Genomic DNA, 22,331 nt, shown 5'->3' on the forward strand with positions numbered 1-22,331 from the left:
TTGAAGTTTGTAATTAGAAAATAAAACATGTATTGAAAATGTAAAAAGATAGATTTTTTTTGAAACAGATAATCTATTTAATACAGATGGACCAATCTATTTAAAAGAACATAGAACTCATGCCCAAAGTAAGACATATATAGTTGGTTCATCAGTGATACAACCATTTAGCTAAGTAAATATTTCAATTTCAGAAGATAATATAGTTCAATTTAATTAAAGTGAAAGAAGGTAAGAAATGTTTGGATTCATGTCACATAATCAAGATATTTACACTTTTTAATGTAAAATAATTAAATTGTTACCTAAAAAGGAAAGATATTTAAAAATTAAATAGTCCAATCAAAGATTTAACAAAAAAAAGAAAAACAAAGTCAAACACCTGTTTTAGTCTGTAGAAGAAGAGGATTTGTGATTCTTCATAAATTCCAAGTTTTTTTTGTGAAATCAAATCCTATAGAAAGACCACAATTAAGAAAAAAAGATGGATCATATTTATCATCAATGTCGAAAGAGGTTTTCCTTCAAGAAGGCAACAATAGCTCTGACGATCGTCAACGTGCTCATCTTCCTCTTCCTCCTTCGCGGCTTTTTCACTTCATCGCCATCTTCTTCTTCTTCCTCTCCCCGAATCATTTCAGGTTTGTTGCGATCTGATCTCTCTTTCTCGTATGTGTTGCTTCTACAAAGCTGAGAATGGATTTGAAGAATACTTTAGATTCTGCCTGTTGAACTGATCACTTGGAGTTGTTGTGCTCATTGTCCATGGAAACTGTTGTCTTGCTTTTGACATTGTGTTCTTAAATGTTTTGTTCTTTTTGGCTTTCCTTGTTTCATTCCTTCACCATACCGCACCCTTTGATAAATGCAGCTCGGCTTCGGTATATCAAGGAGGCCCGAGAGATTAGGCTTGCCATGCAACCTTTAGAGCTCATCAAAAGAGTACGTAAACTTACACTGTTTACATTACCGTGGCATTTTTTTTGCAAAGCCAAATATGCCATCACTATCTGTCTTTGAATGATAGGTCAAAGAAATCCAACAGGAGGCATCTGCAGGACGTGAAACAGAGCAGCAGAAAGAGGTGAAGCAGAACACAGCCGTTGATTTGTCTAAACGGCCTAAAGCTTTTCTCCCCACAAACGAGGAATCAAGCTTGAAAGGTAAAAAACTGTCAACAATAATCTTTTGTTGTCTATGCTATTTGATTTAGATCAGAAACAAAAAAAATACATACGAAGAGGGTTTTGATCTGTCACTCACAAATGTTCTCTAAACCACACAGCATTGGAAGAATGGCGAAAGCGGAAAATGGAACGAGCAAGACAACAGGACCTTGAGAAAACTGGAGGTGTTTCATCATCCAAAACATCATAAAAGACACTAATCCTCAAAAAAGCAGATTATCATGGCTACTGCTATATAAAATTTTATATAAGTCTCATAGATATTCATATTACTATCATCATATATGTGTATATATATATATATATATATATGTTTGAAAGGCAAAGAAGTAAAAAGGAAAGCATCTGAAACGTTGTAACTTCTCCGACATTTAACTTCACAAACCTTGTTATACACCAAAACAATAATCAGTACCATCTACCATAATTATAGTTTTAAAATGATTTTTGTTAAAATCTTAAACAGAATATGACTTCTAAATTAAGTTACAAAAAAAAGAAAAATGACTTCTAGACCTATCCAAACCTGTATAAAATGTAAAAGAATTCAATATTACATAGCCAATCAATATGCGGTTCAAAATATATGAACGTTAATTAACGCCAGGCGAACTATTATAAATAATTGTTGACGATACTTACCAATATATGGTAGCCTCGAACGTTTAATATGATAAAGCATAAGAAGATCATATAAAAGAGTTCACTTGGAGATTCGAGCTGAATGACAACACTGGATATTATCCAACACTTTGGAATACAAAACACGTGTTCCCACCACCTGTAACCAGCTAAACAAAGAAGGTCCTCTGTGCATGGCACGTGCTCCTCGCCAAGAAACGACCTTAAGCTTTGTGTATATAAACTATATATGTCACATATCCTATCAATCGATCATCACCGAACAAGTAGAGCTTCTGTTGGATAAGAGTTGCAAAGAAGTAGAGACCAGAGGAGTTGAATAAAGGGGAAACGAGGACATTGAAAAATGGTGACGCCGGTCGGAAGGAACATAGCAGCACCATTGCTGCTCTTGAATCTGGTTATGTACCTTATTGTACTTGGTTTCGCTAGTTGGTGTGTTAATAAATACATCAACGGCCAGACCAACCACCCAAGTAAACTCTTCTTCACGTCTCTCTCTATTCGTACATTTGACCATTTTAAATAATTTATTCGATGTTGTTAGTTATTGCTTAGGTTTTGTAGGCAATGGAGCAACCCCCTTCTTCCTTACATTCTCGATCTTAGCAGCCGTTATAGGGATAGCGTCGAAGTTCGCCGGAGCTAACCGTATTAGATTCTTTTTTCTCTTTTTGGTAATCCTGTTACCGCTCTTGCCATGGGGTAATGCATCATATACGTATATATTTACCAAAAGCATATTGTGGTGTATATGAATGGTTCATGTGGGGAAGTTATTGGAACTATAATGGGTGCAAGTGTGTAACTGGTTACAAATGAAATGAATATATAAAATGAATACAATAATCATTCCACTTAGTCCAAACCGTTTCGATTTAGAATGATTTTTCAAATGAAAGTTAATTTTTTTCTGTCGAACAATATGGAATGTTATGAAATAAAATATTCTTTCATTTTTCGGGTGAATAATTTTTGGAGTTTTTCATCGTAACACTAGTGAATAATTTTTGGAATATATGAATTAAGCATTCAGAAAAAAATTATTCCCAAAAATACATTTCAGCTGCGACCAATGTGTTTGGCGTGTGACATGTAGCTTCTATTACAATGAGATGTCACATCAATTTTTCCGCATCTGAAGTATAAGAGCACCTCCATCAGCAAATCTCTCCAATCTCGATTCCCTAGGTAGTTTTACATTATTTTAATTTTTTTTTCGTTTGACTTTTCTTTTTTCTAAAAAAAAAAAAAAAAAAAAATACTCAAACCTATCGCGGGCCGACACCTGTCGTAGGGCCCGCGGAACAGTTAAGAACCGAGTTCATCCTACTGAACTCCCAAGGCTCAGGTTCATCATCAAATGCATATTATATTATTTATTTTTTTGGGAAACGTGTGAACCTCCCCCCACAATCTTTCAATGGAGATGCTCTAAGGGCATCATTATCGGTAGATGTCCTTAGGAAAAAGATTTTTATTTTTTATTTTTTATTTTTTTGTCTGTAAAAAAAATAAATCAACTAATCGCGGACCACCATGTATCGGTGGAACCCGCGAATAGTGCAAGCAATTCTTTATAAATGTTTGTTAATTAACGACATTTAATCTTGGTTTTGCCAATAATGTAGGACCTCATCACCTCCCACCACCTAAGGACTTGTGTAAAACACACCGATAATGATGGCCTAAAGTTGGCATGCAATCAAATGAACATAGTGTTGCTTGGAGCTGTCAGTGTCACCGCCCCAGGCTTGACTCAAAAGATTTATTTTTATTTTTTTGTTAATTTATTCATTTTATTAATATGTATAACTAAAATTTAAACCAGATAATAGTAAATATTTATTAATAAAATATCAAACGAAAACAGATATAATAGCTATTTTATGATAATTTTAAATATTTATTTTTAATACTATTATTTAAAAAATATTAATGGGAAGGGTCTAATTTTATTTTTGCCCCATAGGTTCCTGTTTCTATTGAGCAGCCCTGGAATAAGAAAAAAAAATACAGTAACTTTTATCAATTTCTTGAACACTAATGAGAGTAGTATTCCAGACGATAGTATTCTCTTCTATCTATAGAAAAAGTTAATGCATAAGTGAATGATACGAAAATGTCAAACATGTGTAATAGATTTCATGTAATGTGTAAAGACAAATTATGCGTGTTAAAAGCTTGGCTAAAGTTATATACAGATGGACCAATCAATTGGAAAAAAGATATAAAATATAATCATGCCTAAACTTAAACAAATGTTCTCTAAACCGCGCAGCACTTGGAGATTGACGAAAGCGGAAAATGGAACGAGCAAAACAACGTGATCTTGAGAAAACCGAAGGAGTTTCATCATCCAAAACATCATAATGACACTATTAACTCTCAAGAAGCTATCCGATTTTCACTTTTACCAAAAAAAAAAGAAGAAGATATTAGATTATCTTTTTTTTTGCTTAAATAAAAACAGTGGATAAAATGGGCAAGTGGAGAATCGAGACTGGGTTTAGCGGGGGCAAGGAGAGTGCTTTAGCTAACCTTTTTTTTTTTTTTTTTGATCTAAATGTTAAGATTTATACCACTTTTTTGAGTTTTACATTGTTGTGAATCACAACTTATTACAGAAGAAAGGAGAGAAAAAAGGAGCAAAGGAAAGAGCAAACCAGAGAGAGTAGAATTAACTATAGGGAGATAGAAACCAAAGATACAGCTCAAGCAAAGATGGAGAATGAGATGAAGCAGAAGGCCGAGAAAGGGATAGGAGACGATCACGCATGGCACGGTCCACCTTACGGAAGATTGTCTCCTGAGTTGATGCGATTCCCATGAAGATGCGGTTGTTCCTCTCACGCCACAGGATGTAGATGATGACTTGGTTGAGAAGCTTGAGCACCACCCTAGCACGCGCCGAATGAGTTCCGGTTAGTTGCTGGCAGAGAAGAACGACGTCATTAAGGGAGGATGGCCTTGACGCCAAGTACCTGCCACAGAAACAATTCCAAGTAGCAACCGCAACCGGACAGATAAAAAACAAATGACTTATAGATTCATCCGCTGAAGAACAGAGAGCACAACCTGGAGGAACCGAAAGACCCCATGATAACAGTCGATCCCGAGTAGGAAGCCTACCAAGAAACGCTGTCCAAGAGATGAATGAGCAACGAGGGATTTCCTCTTTGAACCATACTACAGAGTGCCACGGGACCACATGATTAACAACTCTCAATCTCTCCCATGTAACTCGCGAAGAAAAAGAAGGTCCAAAGCCCCCGGAGTGGTTTCTCCACAAATAAACATCATCATTGTTATCTGATCTAGGAACCGGCATTGTAGATAGAATTATCTGAAGTGTTTCCGCAAAATCAGAGCGAGCCGGAGGGAGATTCCAATGGCCATTGCTCACTGATTGAGAGACAGTGGCACGAAGGGGAATCCTAAGTGATCGGGGGCCCGTGGTTCCGAACAGAAGATACAATGGACCCAACTCCGTCCAATAGTCGTACCAAAACAAGGCTGTGTTGCCATCTCCGATGCTACATCGCAGAAAGTTATGAAGTTGATCCTTTAGTTGGAGCATACTCCTCACTGCACTTGAGAACCTTGGCGCATCATTTATAAGCCATAGACTCCTTCCATTGAACCTGTTTTCCTTAATCCAAGGAACCCAAAGGGAGCCTGATCCATAGAAAAATAACCAGAGGCGCTTCAGCCTAAAGACCATCTCAAACTCTTCAAGCAGTCTGATACCGAGGCCACCTTCCTTTTTAGGCGTACATATATGTTTCCAAGCCACTCTTGCACCCGCAGACGAGTTTGTGCTATTCTTCCACAGAAAACCCGAGCACAGAGAGTCCACCTTAGCATAAAAGGACTTCGGGAGCACAAACACAGAACTCCAAAAATTAACCATACCATAAATTACCGATGATATCATCATTACCTTTCCGGCAAAGGATAGAAACTTTACTGTCCAAGAGTGTAATTTTGAGGTTATCCGGTCAATGAAAGGCTGCAAAGTAGCTGCGGAGATCTTCTTTGGGCTAAGCGGGAGACCAAGATATCTTGTAGGGAAACTACCACGACGAAAACCCGATAAATCACTCAGGACCGTGGCTTGAGTGTCCGTGTAACCCCCATAAAAAATCTCTGATTTCGACTCATTTGTTACCAGTCCCGACCAATCCTTAAACTGATCCATCACTTCCTTTATACCTGTAGTTGAAGCCCGAGAACCATCCGAAAAGACTAACAGGTCATCGGCGAACAGTAGGTGGGTTAGTTTTGGAGAAGCACACAGTGGATGAAGTCTGTACGAACCATCAGATTCTGCCTTGTCTAATAGACGGGAAAGAACTTCCATAAGCATAATGAAGAGATATGGAGAAATAGAATCCCCCTGTCTTAGCCCTTTCTTTCCTTCGAAGAAACCCGCCAATTCTCCATTAATAGAATCCCCCTGCTTTAGCTAACCTAGCTGCAAGATTTCTATAATACTCCCTCCGTTTCAATATAGATGATGTTTTAGAAGAATTGTTTTGTTTCAATTTACATGAAGTTTTGAGATTTTAAGATTACTTTAACTTTATTGGAAACTGTTCAACCAATTAGATTAATCTATCTTTTTTATAATTGGTCAATTGACTTTAAAATTATATATATGAAATACCTTTTTAAAAAAATGTAATTTTCTTAATCTTTGTGCATTGAGGCATAACATCAAATATTATGAAACAGAGGGAGTATTAGATTATCATGGCGGCTACTATATAAAACTACGTAAACAATACAAAGTCTCAAAAAATATTCATATTACTATCATATACATACATGTTTGAAAGGTAAAGGAATACAAAGGAAAATATCTGAAATGTTGTAATTAATGTTTCCTATATTAAACTTCACAAACCTTGTTATACAACAAACAATATTCAGTACTACTTTTCCGTTTTTGAAAGTAAATTTTTTTAGATTTTATTCTTTTTCTACGGAAATATTTTTTTAAAAATTTTAAGATATTTTTATATACTTTTGAAAAATATTAATTGTGAATATTTGAATTGATTAAATTTTATTGGAAAGTAATTATTAGAAAGTGTATAGAAAAATAAATAGTAAATTAAGTTGTAAATATTTAATATATATTTTAATAAACATAAAAAACTCTAGAAAATCTTATTTTCTAGATCATAGAGACTACTTAATATGTAGAAAAACACTTGCATCAAACATACTGTCATGAAAGTAATTAATAACCTTTATACATATTACAAGCTAACTAAATGATGGTCTTTACATTCTTGCGAATTAATATATATTAAAATAATTAAAATTAATAAATTATTTAATTATTGTGAAATTGCCATTTTCACTAATATAGTCTATTAGGACAACGAGTGGTCCATTAACGACAATCTGTCATGCAAACAGGGTTCCTTCTTTTCGAATTCGGGTCGAATCGATAAATCCGGTAATTCGATATGTAATCTAAAAAATAAAATATATTTAAAAATCCAATAACATTTACAAAAAAAATTAACACCTGGTATCTGACTACTGGTTAAACTTGTGGTTTACCCAATAGATATTAAAAAAATGTTAAAATATATTTGGTATTTTAAATAAGAAGTTAAATTTTTAGTTTTATACTATCTTCTTCCTCTGTTTCCAACTATATATGTCATTTGACTCAGTTTTTTTTACTATGTATGTCCTTCGACTTTTTATGTTTTTTATTTCTTTTTTGTTTATCGTGAATATCACTTACATTATATTTGTAGTTTTGATTTTTATTTGTGAATTTTAGATTTTGATGAATATTTTACTATACTACATGTACAATGAAATAAACGATGATTGAGAAAAAAAAATTAGTTGATGTCATTTGGTATCAATAATCTATTACAATTTGATATTTTACTTTTGGTTTATTTTGGATTTAAATTTTCATTTCATTATTCAAAGTAGACATTTAAATACTTATGGATTTTAAGCCTTATTTTTTTCACTAATGTTGTCTAGTCTAAATTATTTTTTGATATTTTGTATGTGAAATGAAAAAAACTAAATTTACGTATTTTTATATATATTAAAAACATAAAATATCTCTTATATTTTTTTTCAATATGTAAAATATTATTATATAAAGAAATCTAGTAATTTATTAATTTGTGGTTTGCCAACGGTCGATCCAATAATTTTGTAATCCAGTTAGTCGTTCGATATAGTGGTCGGATCGGATTTTAAAACATTGAACACACCTTATTATCCCAGAAAACCAACAACATATTTAAACTTTTTTATTTTCTTTGACAAAGAAATGATAATATTATAACCCAATATTATTTGAGTGCTTGTGTAGATAAAAAAATCAGCGAGCGCACAGATAATGACATACACATCGCTTTTTTTTGTCTATTGGATTAGTTGTGCAACTGCCTACCCCTTCTTTATGCCTTTTGGCACATTCGGCTTGACACACCTGGTAGGGACATGTTCCACTTTTATTTCGTAATACCCTATTACATTGCTTGCCACCTTTTACTTTCGGAGCAATCGCCGTTTCACCTATTATTATAACAATAAAAACATAATCTTAGTTTTTATATTTAAAACAGAAAATCATTGTTTTGTAAAATATATGTTTGGAGAATTTCCTTCACAAATAGAGAAAAACTGAAAGTCTAAAACATCTTAAAAAATCATTAAACTCGATATTACAGAAATAGACATACAATTTATATAGGTGTATAATTAAACCACATCAATAAAATTTATATTAGAAGGATTCTATTATATATTAATAAAGTTGTAAATCAAAATACAAACCGAACAGAAAAATTGTGAGCATAAAAAAACCAATAAGCCAAAGTTTGAAAGCAACTTTCATCTTCGATTGTGAAATAATGGTGTTTTCAAAATTAGAGGTAGAGAAGTACATTTATAGATGAATCACAAATTAAAACACGTCTAATTTAAGCTATGCATATATATATTCAAATTCCGATATAAAGGGATCTAGTTTGACCAAAAAAATCTCATCTATAATTTTTTTTATTTATTATCTAAGTTTGTGAATTTTGGATGTAAAAATTATATCTAAAACTTCAAATACTTAAATATCTTTCAATACAAAACATAATTGGTTTTGTATTAATTATTATTAGGACAACGAGTGGTCCATTAACGACAATCTGTCATGCAAACAAGGTTCCTTCTTTTCAAATTCAGGTCAAATCGATAAATCCGGTAATTCGATATATAATCCATTTTAGGATAAAATATATTTAAAATCCGATAAAATTCACAAAAAAAAAACTTAAAACCTGGTATCCGGCTACTGGTTGAACTTATGGTTGACCCAATAGATATTAAAAAAATTATTAAAATATATTTGGTATTCTAAATAAGAAGTTAAAATTTTAGTTTTATATTATCTTCTTCCTCTGTTGCCAACTATGTATGTCATTTGACTCAGTTTTTTTTACTATATATGTCCTTTGATTTTTTATGTTTTTTCGTTTCTTTTTTATTTATCGTGAATATCATTTACATTATATTTATAGTTTTGATTTTTATTTGTGAATTTTAGATTTTGATGAATATTTTACTATACTACATGTACAATGAAATAAACTGTAACGCCTCGACCCGCCCACGGCTAATGGGCCACCCACGCCCGCTCTCTCGGCCCGTGGGTTCCATCCCATCCGACGGTCGGTCGTTAATTTTTCAACGCTCGAAATCATTGTTTACTGATCCTGCAATCACCACCCGACCTTTCCCCGTGCTTTGGCTTCACTCGCACGCTATCGCGAATCACTTCCCGATAGGTCACCCATCCTTCCACTACTCCAGCTCAAGCACGCTTAACTCTGGAGTTCTTTCAGGATGTGCTCCGGAAAAGGTAAGTCAACTTTGGTGACATAGGTAGCCAAATCAATTCTCTTAAGCCTTTTCACATATCACAACTCGGGATGTTACAATTCACCCCCTCTCAAAGAACGCAACGCCCTCGTTGCGTCCCACGACAGGTCTCAAGACGCCTCTCAGGTCAGAACTGAGACAGCTAACTAGCTCTGATACCACTTGTAACGCCCCGACCCGCCCACGGCTAATGGGCCACCCACGCCCGCTCTCTCGGCCCGTGGGCCCCATCCCATCCGACGGTCGGTCGTTAATTTTTCAACGCTCGAAATCATTGTTTACTGACCCTGCAATCACCACCCGACCTTTCCCCGTGCTTTGGCTTCACTCGCACGCTATCGCGAATCACTTCCCGATAGGTCACCCATCCTTCCACTACTCCAGCTCAAGCACGCTTAACTCTGGAGTTCTTTCAGGATGTGCTCCGGAAAAGGTAAGTCAACTTTGGTGACATAGGTAGCCAAATCAATTCTCTTAAGCCTTTTCACATATCACAACTCGGGATGTTACATAAACGATGATTGAGAAAACAAAAATTAGTTGATGTCATTTGGTATCTATAATCTATTACAATTTGGTATTTTACTTTTGGTTTATTTTTTATTTAAATTTTAATTTCATTGTATAAAGTAGACATTTAAATACTTATGGATTTTAAGCCTTAATTTCTCTACTAATGTTAACTAGTCTAAATTATTTTTTGATATTTTGTATGTGAAATGAAAATATTTTTTTAAACTAAATTTTACATATTTATATATTTTTAAAACATAAAATATCTCTTATATTTTATTCAATATGTAAAATATTATTATATAAATAAATCTAGTAATTTATTAATTTGTGGTTTGCCAGCGGTCGATCCAATAATTTTGTAAGCCAGTTAGTCGTTCGGTTCAGTGGTCGGATCGAATTTTAAAACATTGAATACACCTTATTATCCCAAAAAACAACAGTTTATTTAAAATTTTATTATTTTCTTTGACAAATAAATGATAATATTATAACCCAATATTATTTGAGTGCTCGTGTAGATAAAAAAAAATCAGCGAGCGCACGGATAATGACATATACATCGCTTTTTTTTGTCTGTTGGATTAGTTGTGCAACTGCCTTGCCCTTCTTTATGCCTTTTGACACATTCGGCTTGACACACCTGTTGGGGACATGTTCCACTTTTGTTTCGTAATACCCTATTACATTGGTTGCCACTTTTTCCTTTCTGAGCAATCGCCATTTCACCTATTATTATAACAATTAAAACATAATCTTAGTTTTATATTTAAAACAGAAAATCATTGTTTTGTAAAACATATGTTTGGAGAATTTCCTTCACAAATAGAAAAAACTGAAAGTCTAAACATCTTCTTTCTTATTCATTGATTACTCTTAAAAGATCATTAAACTCGATATTATAGAATTAGACATATAATTTATATAGGTGTATAAAATAAAGCACATCAATAAAATTTATATTAGAAGGATTATATAATATATGAATAAATTTGTAAATCAAAATACAAACCGAATAGAAAAATTGTGAGCATAAGAAAGCCAATAAGCCAAGGTTTGAAAGCAACTTTCATTTTCGATAGTGAAATAATGGTGTTTTCAAAATTAGAGGTAAAGAAGTACATTTATAGATGAATCACAAATTAAAACATGTCTAATTTAAGCTATGCATATATATGCAAATTCCGATATAAAGGGATCTAGTTTGACCAAAAAATCTCATCTATAATTTTTTTTATTTATTATCTAAGTTTGTGAATTTTGGATGTAAACATTATATCTAAAACTCCAAACTTAAATATCTTTCAATACAAAACATAATTGGTTTTGTATTAATTATTATTATTATTATAATATTCTAAGACTGAAATCACATTTTTCGTTAAAATTGCAATCATGTTTTTTTTTACCACAAAACAATTAAATCTTATATTTTCACGTAAACTGCTAAATCATGTATTCACCCAAAATTGTGATAGAGTAGGAACTTTTAATCGGAAACCCAAACCTTGTACTATGGACAGTGTTTCTACGTCCGACTCGGATCCACTTAGCTGCTAAATAATCCGGTTAAATTTTTTGGTAAAAATCACTAAAAACTCTTAAACCAACAACCTGTCGTCTGTCGGTTGAACCATCATGTGAACTAATAAATAATTTTTATTTAGTTTTTTTTATTATGTTGTTAATTATTTTATTAAATATGTTTTATATTCTAAATAAGAAGTTAAGATTTTTAAATCTTTTTCAGTTTTCTTATGAGATTATCATTTTGTTTTCTGTCACATATATCTCCTTCAACTTTTTTAAAAAATATTTATTTATTTTGTTCATAGCGAATAGCATTTCTTTTAGCCTTCTAAATTCTAACGTCTATCATATAAAATGTGTTTTTAATTCTTATTGTGAATCATATATTAAATTGTTTATTTAACAAAATATATATGTAAAATGAAAATAAAAAATAAAAAGACCAAATGTAAATATTTTTATAACTTTTTAAGAAACACGAAGGATCTCTTATATTTTTAATAGCTAATATGTAATTAAAAATTAGAATTAATTAATTTATTAATCTGCAATTTACCACCTGTAATCGATTCAGTAATCAGGTGATACGAAAAGTAGTCGGGTTCAGTATCTGGAGTGGGTTTGAAAAACATTGCTTCTTTCTCTCCTTTTTGATCCGTGAAAATCGAGACTATATAAACCGGACCGGTTTAATGGAATGGAGAGGGGTAATATAGGAATCAGAAAGTTTCATGGGGGGAAAGACGAGACGAGAAGAGAGAAACTATAATCACATTTTTGATTCTCTACCATGAGTGCAAACGCGATAAAAATCTGACCAGATTCCATCACAATAATGGTATGAGCTTTCTCTATTGCGTTTCTTCATTTGCTTTATAAAATTGTTTTTGAGTTTCTAAATGTGTAATCCATCCGTAACGATGGTTGGTCCCGTCTTCTTGTTGATTTTGAAAAACTTTCCTTGCTTGATTGAATCATGGATGAAAACATTTACCAAAACGATGAAGAAGAGTAACAGATAACAAAAAAAAAGCTCTAAATAAAAAGGAAAATAAAATTATATTACATTGTTCTTCTCTTGGCTGTTTTTGATGATGTGATTGTATGTGCAGGCTGCTTCAGCCAAGGTAAGCGTAGGGTCTCACGTTTGGGTGGAGGATCCGGATGAAGCCTGGATAGATGGTGAAGTAGAAGAAGCTAACGCTGATGAAATCACTGTCAACTGCTCTGGGAAGTCGGTAAGCGCCATCATCTTCCTCACATGACTTGTTAGATAAAACAAAAAAAAACACATGTATGTATCTGTTTCTTAGGTTGTGGCAAAGGCAAATGCTGTCTACCCCAAGGACCCCGAGTTCCCTGAACTTGGGGTCGATGACATGACAAAGCTTGCCTATTTGCATGAACCAGGCCTTCTTCTCAATCTTAAGTGCCGATATGATTCAAATGAAATTTACGTAAGTTTTACCACTTTTGAATATATTTACTAGTTTTCAAACCATTTTAGTGTAATATAATTTCTTTCAATGATGTATGGAGCCAGACATACACTGGGAATATATTGATAGCTGTCAATCCCTTCAAAAGATTACCCCACCTTTATGGAACTGATACGATGAAACAGTACAAGGGTACCCCTTTTGGTGAGTTGAGTCCACATCCTTTCGCGGTTGCTGATTCTGCCTACAGGTATCACTGCATTAGCTTCTTTTATTGTTTTTCACTATCGCTTGCTTTTCAAGCTTACACTCATCACCGAAAATATATAAACATTAATTAGGAAAATGATCAACGAGGGAGTGAGCCAGGCGATCTTGGTGAGCGGTGAAAGCGGTGCTGGGAAGACGGAAAGCACAAAGATGCTCATGCGGTTTCTTGCCTACATGGGGGGAAGAGCTGAGAGTGAAGGACGATCCGTGGAGCAGCAAGTTTTGGAGGTAATTAAGCAATTTTCTAAAACACAAAGGCTACATTTTAGACTTAGTGAGTTTACCTCCACTGATTTTTATGCTTTTTTCTTTCATGCTTTTCAGTCCAATCCAGTTTTAGAAGCTTTTGGCAATGCAAAAACCGTTAGAAACAATAACTCAAGGTGGAGTGGATGAGTCTCACGTTTGTTAATTTGTCCTTTTTTTTGTATTTCAAGTTTAAGATACTTAAGCAAATCCCATTGTTGCAGTCGTTTTGGTAAATTTGTGGAGATTCAGTTCGATCAAAGAGGAAGAATTTCGGGAGCTGCTATCAGGACATATTTGTTAGAGAGGTCGCGTGTTTGTCAAGTTTCTGACCCTGAAAGAAACTATCATTGCTTTTACATGCTTTGTGCTGCACCTGAACAGGCAAGTCTGATCTCTTCTATGCCTGTGTTATGCATGAGATCCCCATTGACTAAAAACATAATTTCTCATGAGGTTTCAGGAAACTGAGAGGTACAAGTTAGGAAAACCAAGCACATTTCGCTATCTAAATCAGTCGAATTGCTATGCATTGGATGGGCTCGATGATTCCAAGGAATACCTAGCTACAAGGAAAGCTATGGACGTTGTTGGAATTGGTTCTGAAGATCAGGTACTTTCCTTTTAGTTGCTTATTTACATGCTTGGACATAGGATAGCTCTACTTACATTCTACTTCTGCAGGATGCAATCTTCCGAGTAGTAGCTGCAATCCTTCATCTAGGGAACATCGAGTTTGCAAAGGGTGAAGAATCAGAAGCTTCAGAACCTAAGGACGAAAAATCACGGTTCCATCTAAAAACAGCAGCCGAACTTTTCATGTAAATGCCTTAACTACTCTGTATTTTCTCTGGTTAGCCCATAGTTAAGAGCCTTAACTTGCTCTTTGTTTCAGGTGTGATGAGAAGGCTTTAGAAGATTCCTTGTGCAAAAGGGTCATGGTGACTCGTGATGAAAGCATTACAAAGTCGCTTGATCCTGATAGTGCTGCTCTAGGGAGAGATGCACTAGCCAAAATTGTCTATTCTAAATTGTTTGATTGGTAGGTTTAACGACAACTAAGATCTTTTAAAAGGAAATTATTATATTCTTGGGTTTATATGCAAAAGATTTAAATTTTCTTGTTTACAGGCTCGTGACCAAGATCAATAATTCCATTGGCCAAGATCCAGATTCAAAACACATTATTGGAGTTCTGGATATTTACGGATTCGAGAGTTTCAAGACAAACAGGTGCTTAACCGGTATGCTTTTGTTTTCTGCTGATATGTGCAACTGATAACTGAATTCTTACACTCTCTGATTAAGCTTCTTTAAACATTGAACTGATGGCCTGTTATCGAGTTTCATATATATATATATATATGTATATCAGTTGCTTCGCTAAAAGTTTTTTTTTTTATTTTTTTTGTGATTTAGAACAATGTGATTATTTTGGTTTTGGCCGTTTCTTGCAGTTCTGTGGTTGGCTATTTAATTATTATTAATAATCTCATTCTCATTTTCACCGGCGATTTGCAGTTTTGAACAATTTTGTATAAATTTGACAAACGAGAAGCTACAGCAACATTTCAACCAGGTTGGACAAATGTCAATAGATTGTTCTGTTTCTTTGGCTGACCCATATTCATGCATTTTACTTCCTCTTCTATACAGCACGTGTTCAAGATGGAGCAAGAAGAATATACTAAAGAAGAGATTGACTGGAGTTACATAGAGTTCATTGACAATCAGGATATCCTCGATCTTATTGAAAAGGTTAGCAGTCACATAGTGTGTGCCATGTTGAAACTTAGTGTTAGCATACCACTAGGTTTGAGTATCTGATATACTGTTTTTTTTTTTCATCACAGAAACCTGGTGGTATCATTGCCCTTCTAGACGAGGCTTGGTAATGTTAAAAAGTCGTGTTTGTAATTGCTTTCTTTATTTATTTCCAAAGAAAATCTGATTGGTATTTTTGTTTGCTTCTGCAGCATGTTTCCAAGATCTACGCATGATACTTTTGCACAAAAGCTATACCAGACTTTTAAAGACCACAAGCGTTTTGCCAAGCCAAAATTGGCTCAAACAGACTTTACTATTTGCCACTACGCTGGTGATGTTAGTGTGTTCTTCATAACCTGGACCTCTTGCTTAATTGCTTGTCTTAGTCTAAAAGGAAAAATTACCGTGGTTAATTCCAGGTCACCTATCAGACAGAACTGTTTTTGGACAAAAACAAAGATTATGTCGTTGGAGAACATCAAGCTCTCCTGAGCTCTTCAGATTGTTCCTTTGTCTCCTCGTTATTTCCACCTTTGCCAGAGGAATCTTCGAAAACATCAAAGTTCTCATCAATAGGCTCTCAGTTTAAGGTCTGATGTAATGTTTATTAATTCTGTTCATAATATCTACTGTGTTTCTCACCATGTACTAAAATTACAGCATCAACTGCAATCTTTGCTCGAGAGTTTGAGCACAACAGAGCCACACTACATACGATGTGTCAAACCAAATAACCTTCTTAAGCCAGAAATATTCGAGAACATTAATATTCTGCAGCAACTTAGGTGTGGGGTAAGCTTTTTGGTGTTTCAGAGAACCTAGCTTTCAGTTTTGCTACCTGTATTAACTAGCTTTCCGATAGATGTTTGTGAAACTTCATGTATATATCTGATCTCAGGGAGTCATGGAAGCCATTAGGATTAGTTGTGCTGGATATCCTACTAGGAAGCCTTTCAATGAATTTTTGACCCGGTTCAAAGTTTTAGCTCCGGAGACTACAAATACAAGGTAGATTTGCCAACACTTCTAGAGGTTTCTCATATTCTCTTAGTTTAGTTCTAACGAAGCTTAAGGTATTGGGTTCTGATTTTTTTTTGTTTGTTATTAGCAATGACGAAGTTGACGCTTGCAAAAAGCTACTAGCAAAAGTGGACCTCAAAGGTTATCAGGTGCAGTCTCATAATCCTATCTCGTTTCTTTTCTTCTAGTTTGTTTTTGTATTTTGAAATTAGTAGAATACATATAATAAAATACAAATTTCTTGTATTTTGAAATGTATTTTCTTGCATCTTAGATCGGGAAAACAAAGGTGTTTCTTAGGGCAGGTCAAATGGCAGAACTAGACGCTCACCGAGCTGAGGTTCTTGGTCGTTCAGCACGGATAATACAGAGGAAAGTCCTTTCTTATCAGTCCCGCAAAAAGTTTCTGTTGTTGCAGGCTGCTTCAACAGACATCCAAGCCTTGTGTAGAGGTAATAGATGTTTATTTTAATGGCTTCAAGAAATTGTCATCAGTCTGTCTTGTCTTATTCCTCCGTCAAAACTGAATACAGGGCAAGTTGCACGTGTTTTGTTTGAGAAGATGCGAATAGAAGTGGCTTGTCTGAGAATTCAGAATCAGGCACGGACTTATATTTGCCAGAAAGCCTATAGAAGTCTGTGCTCTTCTGCTTGTTCAGTTCAGACAGGGATGCGAGCAAAAGCTGCTCGAGTCGAACTTCAGTTTAGAAAGAAGAGAAGAGCTGCAATCATTATTCAAGCAAGTTTAAAGCTCACATGATTATTTATTTATATTTAAATCTTCATATTCTTCTCTTCTACTTAACACATACATCTACTTGTTTTGGGTATTGATGACATGCAACTTACTGTTTACACAGAGTCAAATCAGAAGATGTTTGTGTCATCGCCATTACGTGAGACTGAAGAAAGCAGCGATTACCACTCAATGTGGCTGGAGAAGGAGAGTTGCACGACGAGAATTGCGTAATCTTAAAATGGTACGTACCACTCGTTTACTACTCTCTCACTCAATCTACTCTTTACAAAAGCTGACGTTCCATAATAAATACTCATATTCGTCAATTTTTTTTGTACCTTTTCTATCACACTATCTTCGTTTCTTATATTAGCAGATATTTTCTTGTATTTCTTCAGGCTGCTAAAGAAGCCGGAGCACTTCAAGATGCTAAGAGTAAGCTGGAAAATCAATTGGAAGAACTCACTTCTAACTTAGAGCTTGAGAAAAAGATGAGGGTACACATACATCTCTTCATCTATGATATCATGCTTGACACCACAGCACCTATTATATGCAACATTGTTTATTTTCTCATGAAAACAAATTCTATTTCTTAAAAACGTTGTGAACACGACCACATTTTTTTGGTTCTATATGAGGCCGCCTGATCAGTGTGTACTAGTGCAGATGGAGATCGAGGAAGCAAAATCTCAAGAAGTCGAAGCATTACAGTCAGCTTTAACGGATGTAAAACTTCAGCTCAAAGAAACTCAAGAAACCAAAAGTGCGGAGATCTCAAGATTGCAGTCTGCTTTACAAGACATGCAACTTGAGATTGAAGAACTCTCTAAGGGACTTGAGATGAGTAACGATCTTTCTTCCGAAAATGAACAGCTTAAGGTCAGTCAGTAAAAAGTCTACGTTATAACCTTTTGTTCCTCGGAGTTTAGTGTCTGTGCTGAAGGTTATGTTTAAGATTTTTGTCTTATGCTCTTTCTTTATAAGGAGTTGGTGAGTTCTTTGCAAAACAAGAATGATGGAGACGTAAGTAAGCTTGGTGAAGAGCCGACAAAACAAGAAGTTCCTGTGATTGATCAGACCGCAATCATTAAACTCGAAGCTGAAAATCAGCAGCTGAAGGTAGGAGTACACAATCTAGATTCGTAACAGATTTTGGATTTTTCCTCTTGATAATATCTATATTCTCATCAAGCATAACATTTCTTAGGAGTTGGTTAGTTCTTTGGAGGAAAAAATCGATGCGTTAGACAGAAAACATGATGAAACAAGCTCAAATATTACAGAGCAGTTGAAGGAGAATGTTTCATCTGATTACGAGATTGTGAGCAATCTTTCAGCTGAGAACGAGCGGCTCAAGGTAACCTTTCTACCGATATAGCCCGGCCAATAAAAAAGCTTAAATGGATCAAACATGCTCAACCAAGTGCGTTCATTTTATTAGTCCCCTTAATCTGATGAATGGAACTATTTCTTAGGCATTAGTAGGTTCATTAGAGCAGAAGATGTATGAGAGCAATTCTTCAGAGGGACATAAGGAGGAGAAAAGCATGCTGAAACTAGAGAGCTTGACAGAGGATGGTTCAATTGATAATGAGATGGTCAACAAACTTGCTGCTCAAAACAAAGACCTGAATGTAAGTTTCCCATATATATATATAATAGTTCGAGTTTTGTCTGCATCTCTCTTAACTTACTGGAAAAAAAAAAATCTACAGGATTTGGTAAGTTCATTGGAAAAGAAAATAGATGAAACAGAGAAAAAGTATGAGGAAGCAAGTAGGCTCTGTGAAGAGAGGCTGAAGCAAGCTGTAGACGCGGAGACAAAGCTAATTGAAGCGAAGACATCGATGCTAAGGTTTTACTCTTGGCGTTCTTTTTTTTGTCTACAGTATGTCTAGTTAGCACGTATGAATTTACTCTATTTTTCTTCTATGTAGGCTTCAGGAAAGGGTCTCCGACATGGAAACAGAAGAACATATTCGCCGGAAGCAGGCGCTGGTGAATTCGACTTCCCGGAAAATGTCAAACCAGGTGTCATTTACAGGAGCCTCGGTAAACATTTTTTTTTATACTATATTCCTTGTAGACTTTTTTTGCAGCAATATTTGACATTTTTCTTTACGTTTTGCAGGAAAATGGACAGCATGTAAGTGATAAAACTATTGTGGAACCGTCTCAATCATCTTCTTGCAAACCATGAGTAATTATAGATGAACATTTTATTGACATATTTTGCGTTCTTACAGGAATCACCTGCTCCTATACCGGCTAAAAAAACTGGGACAGAATCTTCTCGTATTGAACAACCACCACATGTATGTGCTTACCGAAAAACATTAGTCCTAATACTACTTTCATACTTGTTTTTAACTGGCTTAACATGTTTGTCATGTTACAATGATTCAGGAATCTGTTGACCTTCTTCTCAAATGTGTATCCCAAAATGTCGGTTTCAGTCATGGGAAGCCTGTCGCAGCTGTTACAATTTATAAATGTCTTATACACTGGAAAATATTCGAAGCAGACAAAACCAGTATTTTTGACCGAATTGTTCCTGTCTTTGGCTCTGCAATTGAGGTAAACTGAGAAGTTTGGATTTTTTACTCGTAAGGTCAGAGACCAATGGTAGAAGTTAAAGCAATCATCCTCTGCTTATTAATTTTCAGAATCAGGAAGACGACAATCATTTGGCTTATTGGCTAACAAACACATCAACTCTGTTATTCCTGCTTCAGAGAAGCCTGAGAAATAGTCCAACTGGCTCAAGTCCCACAAAACCTCCTCAGCCAACTTCTTTTTTGGGAAGGATGACACAGGTAAGGTTTTAAAAAAACTGTTGGTGTTATTGACGGCCAATTGCCCATGCACTCTAAACTGCTATTATGTTTTTGAATGTTTCATGGCACTTTAAAGCTTATGTATCTGGGGGTACCCAAAATATGGTTTGTCTCAGGGTTTTCGTTCAACCTCTTCTCCTAACCTGTCAACTGACGTGGTGCATCAAGTAGATGCTAGGTATCCTGCTTTGCTTTTCAAACAGCAGCTTACGGCATATGTGGAAACAATGTATGGAATCATCAGAGAGAATTTCAAGAGAGAAGTATCTTCCCTGCTTTCTTCCTGCATTCAGGTGACTAAACAATTTGAGACTCTATACGACTTGAAGAATTATCACTTCATTTGATTAATTTTTCTTCTAATGATTCAGGATCTCAAGAAATCATCACATGACTCCTCTGTTGTGAAATCACCATCAAAGTCATCAGAAGACAATTCACCCGCTAAGTCATCTGAAGAGAATCTTGCGGCAAAGCCATCTGAAGATAATGATTCACCCTCTAAGTCATCTGAAGAGAACTCCCTGAAGAAGTCATCTGAAGAGAATCTTCCCGCTAAGTCAAGTTCACCAAAACAGTTATCTGAGGAGGATTCACCAGCTAAAGAGGGCCAAGCAGCAAAGTTGTCCGAACAGAACTTGCCAGCCAACTCTTGGCAAAGCATTATTGGCCTTTTGAATCACAACCTCATCACGTGGAAGGAAAACTATGTAAGATTACTTGTCTGTATTTAGGCTTCAAATTACTTCTTAACTTCCCTACTAAAAACGCTTTCTTTCAGGTTCCTCCATTTCTCGTTCAGAAGATCTTCAGCCAAACTTTCCTATACATCAACGTTCAACTCTTCAACAGGTAACTGTTTCTATCCCCCTCATCACATGTCATGCCGTCAACCATTAAACTAGAGCGGTTATCTGAACGATGCAGTCTTCTCCTCGAGCAAGAGTACTGCACCTTCAACATGGGAAAGGAAGTGAAGGCAGGGTTAGATGAACTAGACTCATGGTGTAGCCATGCGACTGAAGAGGTATACTTTTTCTGAAGACAACTTTAGTAACAAAGCGACATGATTGCACTTGTTACACTTGAATGCAGTTCGTGGGGTCTTCTTGGGATGAGCTCAAGCCTACGAGACAAGCCGTAGTGCTCCTGGTTTGTACTCTTCTACTTGACAATGTTACAGTGTACAACTCTCCCTCTTCTATCTCGTTCCTGACTATTGATCGGTTTCTTCTTTCAGGTTACAGAGCTGAAGTCCACCATTACATACGACGATCTTACAACTAACCTTTGCCCGGTAAACTTCCTGCTTTTCTGGTGTCCCGATTCTCATTAAAGAATCAAAGAACTTTTACACACCAGAAAGAAAATAACATTTTGGCTAACCTTTTTCTAATCTGTCCCTGTGTATCAGGTTCTTAGTACTCAGCAACTATATAGGATATGTACCCTTTGCAATAACGAAGACCACAATGATCATAATGTATCGCCAGAGGTACGTTGATGTGAACAACTTCCCCGATATCTGATAAACCAAAAAGAACAAGAGACTCCTATTGACTTTATTTTTGGTCTTCATGCCGCCTTTAATGCAGGTGATTTCAAACTTAAAACTTTTAGTCACAAATGAAGATGAAGACAGTCGTTCCTTTTTATTAGACGATGATTCCAGGTACTTGCTACATTTACTTGCAAACCTCTCTAAGCTTTGTCATGCATTATGATAATATTATTTTGCCCATTTTATGTGAATAACAACAGCATCCCTTTTGAAACCGATGAAATCGCAAACTGCATGCAAGAAAAGGACTTTGCGAATGTTAAATCAGTTTCTGAGCTCGCGGATAACCCCAACTTTCAATTTCTCAATGACTGAGAAGTTTCAGCCTTCTTCCTAATGCATCTATTTAATGGGACTAAGCTACCATTGATTCACCTCGGTATAAACTGTATATTTAATAGGTTTCTGTTTCTAGTTTCCCCGAAGCGCGTTTTGAAACTGAGCATCTGTAGTGGATCACTTTACTCTTTTTCAGTTTCTTTACTTGTACGTCAAGAAACCTCAGGCGAGAATTTGAACTATTTGTTTGATAATCTATCTTATTAAAGCTGAAGACAACCAACTGGGCCACAGAAAAATTTGAGCTTAAGCCACTTGTCCTAGATTGCAAGAGTAATCAAGTTTACCCAGTGAATGAGTAGATATTTTTGC

General features: G+C 35.2%; 2 protein-coding genes and 1 long non-coding RNA gene across 3 annotated transcripts; 2 read left to right on the forward strand and 1 right to left on the reverse strand.

Moving 5' to 3' along the window:
• Nucleotides 1-2,094: 2,094 nt before the first annotated feature.
• LOC130498672 (uncharacterized) lies at nucleotides 2,095-2,570 on the forward strand. Its single transcript, XR_008937618.1, has 2 exons — nucleotides 2,095-2,305; nucleotides 2,388-2,570. It is a non-coding gene; the product is annotated as an uncharacterized LOC130498672 (long non-coding RNA).
• Nucleotides 2,571-4,509: 1,939 nt separating this feature from the next.
• On the reverse strand, nucleotides 4,510-5,409 carry LOC108819624 (uncharacterized). The gene has a single exon (XM_018592677.1). It carries the CDS (start codon nucleotides 5,407-5,409, stop codon nucleotides 4,510-4,512), a length of 900 nt encoding a protein of 299 aa, XP_018448179.1.
• A 7,109-nt stretch (nucleotides 5,410-12,518) lies between these two features.
• On the forward strand, nucleotides 12,519-22,213 carry LOC108820690 (myosin-7). The gene is made up of 42 exons (XM_018593688.2): nucleotides 12,519-12,636; nucleotides 12,911-13,036; nucleotides 13,112-13,255; nucleotides 13,342-13,487; nucleotides 13,579-13,735; nucleotides 13,832-13,890; nucleotides 13,978-14,137; nucleotides 14,217-14,366; nucleotides 14,438-14,574; nucleotides 14,649-14,795; nucleotides 14,885-14,986; nucleotides 15,275-15,332; nucleotides 15,410-15,511; nucleotides 15,607-15,644; nucleotides 15,730-15,856; nucleotides 15,940-16,110; nucleotides 16,181-16,312; nucleotides 16,419-16,528; nucleotides 16,629-16,689; nucleotides 16,815-16,992; nucleotides 17,074-17,279; nucleotides 17,401-17,520; nucleotides 17,678-17,776; nucleotides 17,949-18,161; nucleotides 18,267-18,401; nucleotides 18,490-18,639; nucleotides 18,758-18,916; nucleotides 18,998-19,137; nucleotides 19,220-19,334; nucleotides 19,414-19,428; nucleotides 19,529-19,597; nucleotides 19,689-19,859; nucleotides 19,949-20,098; nucleotides 20,236-20,412; nucleotides 20,491-20,829; nucleotides 20,901-20,971; nucleotides 21,047-21,146; nucleotides 21,215-21,271; nucleotides 21,360-21,416; nucleotides 21,534-21,614; nucleotides 21,715-21,791; nucleotides 21,881-22,213. The coding sequence occupies exons 1-42, from the start codon at nucleotides 12,634-12,636 to the stop codon at nucleotides 21,993-21,995; spliced, it is 5,124 nt and encodes a 1,707-aa protein (XP_018449190.2). The 5' UTR covers nucleotides 12,519-12,633; the 3' UTR covers nucleotides 21,996-22,213.
• Nucleotides 22,214-22,331: the final 118 nt, after the last annotated feature.

The sequence above is a fragment of the Raphanus sativus genome, chromosome 8, assembly GCF_000801105.2.
Source record: "Raphanus sativus cultivar WK10039 chromosome 8, ASM80110v3, whole genome shotgun sequence".
Classification (NCBI taxonomy): domain Eukaryota; kingdom Viridiplantae; phylum Streptophyta; class Magnoliopsida; order Brassicales; family Brassicaceae; genus Raphanus; species Raphanus sativus.